Below are 12,832 nucleotides of genomic sequence, written 5' to 3'. Positions count from 1 at the left end.
GTCTTCCAAGAATGTTATAGTTGCAAAAATCATGGAAGGCCTTTCAGCTATTAAAAAGATAGTCCACCATTCTCCTGAGCACAAATTCGTCTATATACCGAGTCCTCATCAAAGTCACACCACCAAAGGTGCTATATAAATGACTACTACAATACAATACAAAAAGTGCGAGCTGGTGCCCGATTCACTGTCACTATACATCTTATGTTGCGGGTTTGTCGGTACTGAGACATGTTCACTACCCAAGACCTTTAATGAGTTATTTTAGGCAGCCGGTCATGCCTTATGTTTTGCCCACATATAGGGAGGTTCTTCCGTGTGTCCCTTTGTTCACTCTGTTGAGAACTAACACAGACTGCACGATCAAAAGCGGAGCCGTGTTGTTGTTTTAGAAATTCTGTAAATTATGAACACACATGCCCAGCCCATTTGTCTTGCTTTTCAAAATAGACCTCTCGAACTCAGGCACTAGAAAGCGCTTTTTGCAACACAGCAACCTTCTCCTGAGACGGTCCTCTGCAACCACTATGTGACTTAGTGGCGCCATTGTATTTGGAATCTTTCCAAACATTTGCAAAATGTGAACCCACCATAATCAGTTAAGAGTGACCAAGGAAATTATGAGGGGCGTTTTATTTCCTTGGGTAATGCAGGGTTGGAAATTGAGGGAGCTGGGAACTATTTATCTCCTGCTTGTAGCCTAGTAGAGGCTGGATAGCTTGACATCAACAGCTACCAGGAGCTACTTTTGGCTCCTGGGGCCAACTGGTGCTTTCCAAACATGTAAATGTGACATTAACTTTGAGTATTTGAGAATGTTATTAAAGAAGAATTAGAACAAATCTAGTACATATGTAAACATGATGGTTCATATAAATGTCATCTCTGGTAGCTCCTGGTACCCCTGCGGTTGCTTCTGCCTACTGGGCGATGCCCCGCACCCATGAGCTGGTTTTAGCTCCTGCTCATCGAATCTCAATATCGCACCCTGGTAATGTCTGGTGAAGCAAGTCAAGCCCCCGCCAAACTGCCCTCTGTGATGGTGCTGTTTTCTGTCTCTCCTCGCTCCGGATGATGTAGGCACTACAAGTGTTACGGTTTCATCTGTTGGAATTAGAAAAGATGTTTCCGCCTTTGTGGTGAAATTGTGCAAAACCCCCATGCTTTTCTACATTTGCATACACCTTGTTTCCTTTTTCTGCCCTCATGTAATTATTGTCAAGACCAATCTCTGCGTCCATTTCGCCCCACAGTTTTATTACAGTCCTGGGCATTAGTGTGTCACCCCTCCTGGGAGAATGGTCCCTCTCAGGGCTCGTGCAAATGTCACATGGTGTGGCCATGTGACAAGAGGAGAATAAAAAAGACGGGCCGTTTCCGGCTCGTGCAGTCTGGCCTGACTTAAACTTAGGCAGTTTTTTTTCTCCAAATCAGTCTTAGCATAGACGGCACCCCTGGACCTATAGAGTTCGTGAAGGTGAACTGCGAGACAGGCGTAGGACGCGCAATGGTCCTTTAGGCCCTTAAGGGCGATGGGCGAGTATGTTCATCCAGAATTCACATAAGAAATCACTGCATGCAGTAACATTGCATAAGCATTCTTTCAGTCATGTACCATGAACCTCAAACTATACCCCATTATCCACCCTCACCCCGAGGGAGGAGCCTGGGAAGTGTAGTCCCAGGCTTTGGGAGGGGCCCTCCTGATTATCCAGGCACTCCCAGCACTGTTCTATCAGGAATACAGATGGGGAGCGTGGGCAGATAACATGGTGGGTCCGCCCTACGAGTTACATACCAGAGTATTTGGCAGAAACGCCCTTACCATGTACACATTTCATAGTGCTTACAGACCACCTCAGCAAGTGCTTGAACCTTGTGAGCCATCCACTAGACAGGTTTTAAAATGAGTATTTGGGGTGGAGTAGGACTTCATAAAAACACATTTGTTTAGCATCTCTAGGTCTGGCAAGGGTCTGCAACCTTTGTCTCTCGACCCCACCAAGCCTAGCCACCCTAGATGATGGTGAGAGATCATGGGGCTCCTAGTCCAAATATCTGGCCAGTCAAACAGTGCAGCTGGTAGGGGTTGGGTCCCATTTAAAGCAAGAGTTCCAGTATAGCTCAGCTGGGAAAGGTTCCCAAGACAAGCCATCATGCAATGTTGTTCAGTGGGCAGTCTGGATTAGGACTCCAGAGACCCCGATTCATTGGTTTCATTGTCTGAAATCAGGCCACTGGACCGCATTTCCTCCAGGAAAGAAAGCAGGCGGCGGAACCATAAAAAGAAAACTCTAGCCAGAACAAAATATACCCGCTGCGTAAGCACACAGTCTGTGGTTGTGAAACCCATCCTTGCTTTGTGTGCTAGGATCAGGCCCACCTTTGTGATGTGCACAAACATCAGGCAAACCTGTGTGTTGTGTACAAAGATCAGGCAAACCTTGTACTTTGTACAAACATCGGACAAACAACGCTTGTGTGCAAAGATCAGACACACGGTTGTTTTGTATACACTGAACAGGCAAACGTGCATTTTAGTCCGTGAGCTAGGTGTATAGCTGTACACAAGGAAAAGGTCCCACACTAATCGGAAACGGCAAAGACTTTCACAAAGACAAGGGTACACAGTGTGGGTACACTACAAAATACAGAGAAAAAAGAACTGTCATTTCGGGAAGTTGAAAATGGCCACCTGTTTGGTTTTAGTGGTGGCCGGGCTCCTACGAGAGCACATCTGCCCCAGCGCGTCTGGGCCCCTGGCGAACAGCAGCGATCCATCACCCGCATTCCTGCCTTGGCCATCTGTAGAGAGAGTGTCCAGTACCGCGGAATGAGGGGGCACCCCCATGGAGCTCAAGGGCACAGGCCCTTAAGCTTGGCAGCTGCCCACACGCATGCATGCCAACCCTCCGGATTTAGGCGGGAAATCCCGATTTTTCTGTGAAAAATGTTATTTTTCACGTTCTCCCGCCTAAAATAATCCCAGCCCCAATTCATTCCAATGGGAAACTATTTCTCCGGATTTCGCGGACGAAATCTCCCTCCCAGGTGCTTCGGGATGTTGACATGTATGCACAGGGTACAGAGAAGGGAAGGGGTGGGAGAAAGGCAACCATAATGCATGCTCCCCCCTTAACCCCCTGTGCCCTCCTGATGCAGGGCTCAGAGGAATAACCTGACATGGAGGTGACACAGAACCCGACAAAAGGTGCTACTAGGAGGCTGGCGCTAACACTGCAACCCCCAGCGTCTCTCCCCCTCTTCAAAGGGGGAGAGAACACTGTAACAATAAGAAAGGGGAGAGGCAGGAAGCCACGCACATAGGTGTGAAGTGGCTGTTGGCACAGGCCGGCCATTTGGGTGGCCAGTAGCCATATGCTGGCATGGCCCCGGGCATATTTGCCCATATAAGCAGGACTGCTGGGGGAGCAGCCTTGCAGAAAGAGCACTCTGCTCGGAGTGCATCAGGAATCTGTGCTCGCAGATCCATCTTTTCATTTGCCCGGATCCCACCTACCCCTGCAAAAGGTACATTTGGGCAAGCACAGGACAACGGTCGTTGTAAGAAAGTCGTGGAACAGAAGAACAGAGAAGGCGGCATGTGCCTCGAAGGAAGCTGCCATCAGGCACAGGAGTGCTTGCCAACCAATGTACAGGTCCCAAACACACCGACCTGGGAACTCACGCTGGGGGCACCCTGTGAGCAAAGAAGGGCAACTTCCAGTTCCTGGCCCATGGGTCCAAAAGTACAGAACTAAGAAAACACTGCACAATTGCTTGTTGGGGAATACCCATAATACTAAGTTATGTTTTTATTAGTATTATGTTTAATAAAAAGCCACACAAAACAAGTTTTTGTGTATTGTTTTATGTATTTACTGTATAGAGTGTATGTCCCATAAGGGTAGCGGTTCCACAGCTTAAGAGAGAGCGGTCTGCGGCGTGGAGCAGATAAAAAGCCACTGAGTTCCGCATAACCTTTCACCCAATCGGATTCCTGCTTTGCTGCAGTGATATGTTCCCCTCCGGGGACCAAGGCCCAGGCCCGGGCTGTCTGGATGCGCAGCCACACCTCATGTCTGTCCTTACAAATTACTGTGTTCCCAGCGAGCTCAGGAGATCTGTGTATTAGATAGTGCATGGAGGCTGCCAAAGGGTGTCGGTGGGTGAGAGGGACCTGGGCTGTAGCTTCTTAGAAACTCACATTTCAAGCTGAAATGCAGTGTTTCTGAACGCTGGCTCAGGGATGCATCATTACATTTCAGAGGGTGCATTTGGACGTTATAGAAACTGTCAAATCTGGGCGGGAGGGTGAGGGGGAGGGCGGGGATTGCGGGAGTGTTTCCTTGACCGGTGCATGGTTTATATGTTATCTTGTTCTAAAGACCAAAAATAAAGTTTTTAAAAAACATTTCAGAGGGTGCATTACAATTTTAGCATTTTTAGCGATTTCAGTTTCATTAAAAAAAATTCTTAATTTGTTTCATGCCCCGTCAACTCACAGCCCCACTAGGCACAAATGCAGGACCAGTCGCACGAGGCAGGTTTTGGTAGCCCAGGGGGCAAAAGGGCAGTGCATGTGGCACTGGTCAATACCATTTCAGTACTTTGCAGGGGGGGTTTTGCCCATCTATAATGCATAGCTGATGATTCCAGCATGATACTTGCTCAATGTTCGAAGTGGGCTGGAGCGGTGCTGCTCTACTTCTTTAAATTAGGTTTTATTGTTCCTATACTTTTATTTTAAAAAGAAACCGTTCTGGATTGCTTTTGTTTTAAAATGAGTGTTGGAAGAAGTTGAAACTTGCACTTCAGTGCACTGCATTGAACGTTCCCTTAAACAGCAAGGGTATTTGTATGGGGGGGTTGTATTGTGCGTGAGAGGGTACATGGCGATGGGGTTTGTGGTGAGTGGGGGCAGGCCAGCAGGGATCATAGTTCCACTAATTCTTTTCTTGCACTACTGCGTATTGTATGGTAAAAGGCTGCAGGGACAAAAGCCACAGCTGCCCCCATTATATTCTCTGAATCGGGGTAGCCTCTTTCACCACGCTGGGTATTGAGGGCGCTGTATTTAAGGTGCCAAGGTTGAGTATATAGGGAATGCGCAAGCTCTGGTTATAAACCACTATTCTGTGCATGTGGCCAGGTCTTCCACCCTGCTGCACTGCATGCATCAGCACCAGGGACAAACATCACCTCTTGGGACACACACACACACACACACACAGGTCACTTAATAATCTGCCCCCATTTACCACTCCCTCCATTTATTTATCTAGTATTTTTGTGTGTGGTGCAATCAGATTTATAGGGGTACATGCATCCTCTGTTTATGTACTACCATGGTGTTCTTATCCGTTCCAGATCAAATGTATATAAAATGTGTATAACAGATGTCAGGGTTCTTATTAAATCTATATTAAACATTCTTGGGGATCATAGACAATATAAATTTAAATATTTTATGTGTCTTAGTGTTTTAAACAAAAATGCATATCAAACATTTTGGGGGACTAATACATTCAGACACAAATGATATCAAATATATATATAACATGTATATTAAAATTAGTGGATGTCAATGAAATTGATATGAAACAGTACTGGGGTCCTTATCAAATTAACAGAAAACGTATATCAAATGTATATTAATTGAATATTGAAGGGGCAGAAAAAGGGGCGGGGCCAAAAGTCAAATTTAACATTGATGTAAAAGTTACCCCTACAACTACTAGGGACAATTCAGATTAAGTCATGATTGAACTTCTTGTGGAAGTGTGATTGTCACCTAGGGACGCTAGAATCTGGAAGGTGCAGTACATATTCCTGGGGGAGGAGCAGGCAATTGGAGGTTACCCTGTTTTATGAGAATCCAAACTGTTGTAACCCAAAACTGTTGCTTTATGTACCTCATACATTCTACTTGTATATCCTTATAATGTTAAAGGGGTGTGCACTGTAGTATGGAGGATATGACCCAACAATACCTCAAAGTTAGTTGACTCCCATTCGATCGCTGTCACTATGACTCTTTTCTAGAGCTTTACAGCCTATACATTTGACATTTGACACCTTTTCAACAAAAACCTTTATTCAAAATTGTTCAATGCTTTGATCTATCACTCTCCCCTGTCACTGTGCCTTTGCATGTCATTCTGCCATATATTTTCAGCCTTTTGGTCAGTTCCTCTTAAAATCCTAATTCCTATTCTTTTTAGCCTAGGGGTCTCTGACTGTCCCACTATGCTGCTTCATAGCATGTCTTTTAAAGCTCTTAATCCAATTTTCTGTCTGCAAGTCTTGGGTCTGTGTTGTCCAGCTTTGTGGCCAGCTGCTTTAACTTTGGCAGTCTTTCTTTCTAGCCTTTGGTCATGAAAACAGAGAAAAATGTTTTTTTTTCTTCTGAATCTTTTATTTGCCTTTCTGAACTACCCTCTGAATCTACTTCGCAAAACATTTGCTCTTCTAGTTGGTTCTAGCCATAAGTATGTGATGGTCCCTCTAAAAGTTATTGTTCTTCTGTCTTCTAGTTCTGGATCCTTCCAGCCTTTGGGGTTCGGCTGCGTTTTCATGATCACCTGGAGGTGAACTTTTATGGACAGGAACTTTGGGTTCTCATAACCAACCTCTGCCTCCCCTTTGGGATCTTTTACCGGATGCATGCCGCCGCTTGCCTGGTGGAGCTCTGTCATGAAGAGCACTGATGATTGCCATGACATAGGTCTGCTATCTACCACAAGACAGGTCTGCTATGATGAGGTTTCTCACTTGCCCTTGGATAACGTGCTGTTACCTTCCATCTACCCTGTGAGAGCTTTGCCTCAACCCACAAAGGTTTCAACATCTTATCCTAAGGGATCTGCCGAGACCCCACGTGTTATACCGCCTATGCAAGAACTTTGCCGCCTTCTCCGAGGGAGCCATTCCTCCTCACCTGAGAAATCTCTGCCTCTTCACTTGAGAGAGCTTGGACTTTTACCTGGACTGTTATTTGCCTCTTGCCCCAGGGACATCTGCCTCTTGCCCAGAGTGTGCCTTGACTCATTAAATTCTGTGTGTTAGGTCATGTTTGAGTGTTTATGCTGTCTGCTTGTACTTTTTATTAAAATGTTACTTTATTCATGGTATGAGATGGAGCATGATTTAAAAACGAGCCCTCCTTAATGTAAATATGTTAATTACTCTTAACCCAGCCCTCTCGAAAGCAGGCACGCTTTGCACCCACAAATCAATCATCTATTATCTGGCAATCAATTTTGAGTGGATTGAAGTATTCAAAAGCAGCCGACCCCAGTTTGCCGAATTAAACTAAATGCCATAGACATCCAGAGCAAGAGTCACATAGATCCCAGGGGAGATATATCCAACACAACAGCTGATACGGTGGGAACCAACTCTTGCAAAACACTCTCGAAGTGCTCTTACAATCCCCATTTTCCTAAACTGCAATCCATTACTACCACACCCACAAGAAAATATACTTTCGGACTAGCAAACTTGCGAAAACGCACCACTTGCAATAGATTGCACCTATGTCTTATAGAGACGTGTCCCAAAATATAAGCATACTCTTTATTAGCACACCCGCACAGACTCCTCACCCTGAACCCCTGGAAACGATCATAGGGATCTGCTAAGAGCTTTGAGCTTGGTTACCTACATTACACTACATTTCACATGTTTTATGTATGTTTAATTAACAATTCCAGAAAGAAATCCACATGTTCATACATCTCATGGCACATGGTCCCTAATCTGTGACACCATTCCACAGTAGTGACAGTATAGTGAATGGCATATACATGTATGTGTTTTGGCAAATAGAACAGACCCTTGTAGCCACGTCTCAAAGCTAGTGTTTAAGAGCGGTAGCTGGCGCGCTCCTCTTATTTCACGTTACTTGCATTCTTTCCCTGCCCCCAGCATCTCCCCCACTCCCTGTACTCCTCTGCACCCACCCCCTGGGCCTCTTCTAAAACCGAACCACTGACACGCTTTGCTATCACTTGGCTTCATTTTTCACTGGTCCTCTGTGTGAGATGGTAAGAGTTTCCATGCTTTTCTCTGCACTTTGTAATGTGATTTTGAGTTGGTGTGGTGGAATGAATAGATTGTGGTGATAGGCATACCTCTACGTGGTGCCACAGACATCAACATATTACTATGCTGTACAAGGCTGCCTAATTTTTTGTTTGTGTATATATATATATATATCACCAAGAAAGTTACATAAATAAACTGGGCAACGTTGTACATCATATATATGTGTGGATCTCTGCGGCACCACGTAGAGGTATGCCCATTACCACAGTCCATTCATTCCTCCACAACCATCTCCCCCTCAAATTACTTTCATTCTTTCCCTGCCTCCAGTATCTCCCCCGACTCCCAGTACTCCTTTCCACCTACCACCTGGCCCCCTTCCTAAATCCCACCCCAGACGCTCTTTGCAGTCCCTGGGCTGTATTTCCGGCCCTCTCTGTCAGATAAGACTTCCACGCATTTCCCTGTTTTTTTGTAGTGCGATTTTGAGTTGGTTGTAGAGGAATCAATGGACTGTGGTAATAGGCATACCTCTTTGTGGTGCCACAGAGATCAAAATATATATAGATGGTGTACAAAGTTGCCTAATGTATATAAATGTTTAAAGTTTGGTATTGCACATCCATGGCACTGGCTCCTTTCAAGTTATATTGGGACCATGTTTATAGGCCCCAATTTTGCCATAATTGGGTTGTTGCCCATTGTTGTTATTATTTTTGTTTCTTCTTTTTTGGGGAATGTTTTTCTTGCTTGTGCAATACCTACAGGCTGGCTTATCTCTCACAACTATTCATTGCTATTTGTCTCTCCCTATTCATCCGTATACGGCAGCGCAGGGAACTAATATGCCACGCTAAGTTTCCATGCTGTATGTGACATTTGATACGTTGTGATGTATTCTGCTGCCCTACCATGATGACTATGTATCAGATGGGGTTGTACCTACGGTTGTATATCAATGTGTTACTGTCACTCCATAGCCTTTCTGGGGTGTTGTGCTGTTTATTGGTGAGTAATGGTGTTGCTTAACTGTATTACCCTTAATATTCAGGGGCTGGGTCACCGTATCAAGTGGCAACGGCTTCTTAACTATGTCAGAGATCTAACAGGGTTGTTTTATTCCTACAGGAAATGCACCTGAATTCAATTGCATCTGCTAAACTGGGTAGAGTGTGGGTGGGAATGGCGAGTCATTCCCTGTTTCACGGGAAACGTGGTGTATCCATCCTTGTGCACAAACGGGTTGCCATCCCTAATATAGACACCAAAACAGACAGAGGGTAGGCTTTCATGCCTACATGAAATACATGGCACTATATATCACCAACATATGACTCTCTTGAATATATATGCTCTGACCATGGATACCCCAGGCTTCTTTACTCACACATTGGTCATCTGTGCCCCTTTCCTAGGACATCTGACGCTAATCGGTGGTGACCTCAATGTTGCCCTAGATCTGACGATGGATAGACTATGTGTTGTGAACACTGTACCACAACCATCGAAAAAAACACTGACAATCCTCTCACTGATGCCTGAGCTCTGATTGGTTGACGCCTGACGTCATGCACATAACGGGCACAAGGACTATACATTTTCTTACATCTCCACCAAAGCTACTCGCGGCTAGACTATTGGCTACGTCCCTGCAATATCTCTTGCATATGGTTGAGAACAGTACTATTCCACCTATGACACCTTCGGATGACGCACCTGTCCTCTTACAGCTCACACTTTCAGATGAACTACAATGCACCCCGTCCTGCACCTCAACCTGATGGCTCTTAGCCACTCCGACTTTGTACAACACCTGACAGATGATGCAGGAGAGTTTTGGCGAGACAACCTTTCGGAAGAATTTCCCGTGCTACGATGTTGGGACTCATTTAAGGCATATGTACGAGGACAATGCATTTCACAGTGGGCATTCAAACTGCACACATGGAAAACATAGGAAAAATGCTCACTGAAACACTATTAGTAGATGAACGGAGAACAAAGTATCACGGGATCTGACCGTCTACGCTCGATTTGTTCGCACGAGATCTGAACTTACACAGATCTCTACAAAGAGGGCTCAGAAAGCATTCAGTAAATGGCCCATACATTATACACAGAAGGGGACCGGCTGCTCCGTCTGCTGGCGCTCCGTGGAAAGCACCAGGCGCAGATTATTGACACCATACAGGATAATGCAGGGAATGAATTGGCTGGTGATAAAACCATTAATCGATGGTTCGCAGAATATTATATAAGTCTATATGCCTCGCCCTCAGATAAGGATATAAGTTCAGTGCATGAATTCTTGCACCCATTGCATCTTCCGACTGTGTTCCCATAGGAGCTCAATCTGCTGAATGAACTGGCAAACAAGTTTTAAGTGCAGCTAGGGGACTATACGGCGGGAAGGCATCTGGCTCTTATGGCCTACCAATAGACATTTATACGCAGTTGCGTGATATCATTGTCCCCAAATTGGGACAAATGTTTAAAGAGGCAACTGAAGCAGGGCACCTCCCTAAAACCTTGCTTATAGCAAGTATCGTGGTATTTCACACGAAGGGATGCGGCCCAATGCAATGCAGTGCGTATATCAATAATAAACTCAGATGCGAACATTTTCACAAAGTGCCTCACAAAATACCTTTAGAGGCCTATGGCAACTCTGGTACACCAGGACCGGGCGGGTTTTATACTGCCTTGCCACTCCTCTGACAACCTGCGGCTGCTGTTATTCAAAATTGAGGGCCCATCTGAACCAGATGATGTAGTCCTGTCACTGGATGGCGAGAAGTCTTTCAACAGGGTGCAGTGGGACTATACGTTGACTGTTCTCCAGAGATTTGACTTCTCGGGATGGATTCTACATATGATCCACCTTCTCTACGAAGCACGCCACGCCACTGGTGTCACTAATGGTCATACCTCTGAGCCTTTCCCATTGCACACTGGCACGCAACAAGGCTGCCCTTTGTCGCCTCTGTTGTATGTACTCACAATCACACCTTTGGCCATGAAACTGCATCTGGGTCCGTAATGGTCTGGGATTGTGAAAGTGGATGCGGAGCATAGATTCTGTCTCTACGCAGATGATATATTGCTTTATATCAGCAATTACACATGATCCCTGCCTAGAATACAAACAATATTATTGGAATGTGAGCCAGTCGCAGGCTACTGTTTTAACTGGGACAACTCAGACGTTGTGCCTCTAGGATCAGATATATCATAGGAACCCGGCGGAGTTGCGCCTTTTAGGCTGCAGTCGCAACACATTAAATACCTAGGAATGAATATGAGCGTGCACCTCTCCAATCTAACTGATCTGAACTACCCTCCAATGCTGCAGAAAATAACCTCAGACCTTGAAAGATGGCACGCAATACCGCTCTCACTTACTGGAAGGATAAATGCAATGAAAATGAATTTGTTGCCTAAACTTTTTTATCTAGCCGCTACGATTCCTATGCCCCCACCAAAATGGCTGTATGATGATTTAGACAGGGCAGTAGCGAAATCTATCTAATTCGGTGGCCTAATGAAGGCCCTTCTCTGAGCACTATGTCTCTCCTACCCCTTTTTTACGTTTCCCTTTGGGCAATGGGGGGGGGGTGACATGCAATACACTGTACTTCTATAGGAAAGGGTCACAGATGCTTGTAAATATCTGGAATGGGGATGGTACCTGATATACTGACTGCCTGCTTGTAGAAATGTTGACTTTGATACTGACGTTTGCACAACTGGGGGAGGGGCAGCGGGGGTTCACTATTGTACGACCAACGGTGCGCTCATGTGTCTCAGACGCCAGAATATTAGCCGTCGTACATAAATGATTTGTATTTTTCTGTTTTGTACAAGCATTTTAATAAAAAATGTTTTTTTTTGTAAGTTTGGTATTGCACGCTTTTTGTGTGTCCGTGTCAACATGTGTATATATATATATATATATACACACACACACACTGAAAAAACGTTAGTTAAGATGCAGTTAAGTTGTGCAGATTTAACGCAACAAAACCTGTGAAATTCAGCAGATGTGCGAAGTCATGACCAGCTTAACTGGGCACGCTCTAGTTGATGTCCCACATAATGCCATGTCCCCCATATTGTCAATTTGCATATCATTGTGAATCAATTCTCTTATAATATGTATGTGCTTAATGGCTTTTCAACTGGAACGCGCTGGGTTAAGCTGGTTATGACTTCCAACATACGCTGAATTTCAAGGGTTTTGTAGCGTTAGATCTGCACAACTTAACTGCACCTTAACTAAGGTTATTCCATTGATTATCAAAGGTGTTGTTAAACCGTGGTTTTTTTTTACGGGCCACTAGTTAATGGCACAGTTCGTCCATTAACCAAAATATATGCAATTGAGGTCCAACACATACTCATAAACTGAATGCACATGGATAGGATTCAGGCTGAACATACACAGCCTTGCGTCGTATAGGACCGATGCTGAGGTATGGACCACAAACACATGTAGACATATCAGACAAAACAGACATGGACACACAGATGCTAATGTCTGGACTATTCTTATGTGGGGATAGACACAGAACACTGACTGAATATACTGATACATGAATGTGTATGGAAGATCCATGCACATCCGCCCACACACACCCAGCTTCATTTTATTTATGGATAGTGTTTTAAATTTGAATACAAATTGTATTGTAAGTAACACGATATTAAAATGTAACATTTTCCCATAAATACCTACTGAGCATAAGCAGTTAATAGACACCATGTCATCTAAAAGCATAGCCCA

General features: G+C 44.8%; 1 protein-coding gene across 1 annotated transcript in view; it reads left to right on the top strand.

Moving 5' to 3' along the window:
* Window positions 1-11,941, top strand: part of LOC138448016 (proton channel OTOP2-like) — a 138,341-nt gene extending 126,400 nt beyond the window's left edge. Inside the window, exon 5 of the mRNA XM_069604548.1 lies at window positions 6,537-11,941. Coding sequence (XP_069460649.1) covers window positions 6,537-6,710 — 174 coding nt within the window. The 3' untranslated portion in view covers window positions 6,711-11,941. The remainder of the gene's footprint in view (window positions 1-6,536) is intronic.
* Window positions 11,942-12,832: the final 891 nt, after the last annotated feature.

Source organism: Ambystoma mexicanum, chromosome 3q (genome assembly GCF_040938575.1).
Source record: "Ambystoma mexicanum isolate Mex_15411 chromosome 3q, UKY_AmexF1_1, whole genome shotgun sequence".
NCBI lineage: Eukaryota > Metazoa > Chordata > Amphibia > Caudata > Ambystomatidae > Ambystoma > Ambystoma mexicanum.
This window is presented reverse-complemented; position numbering and strand designations above follow the sequence as displayed.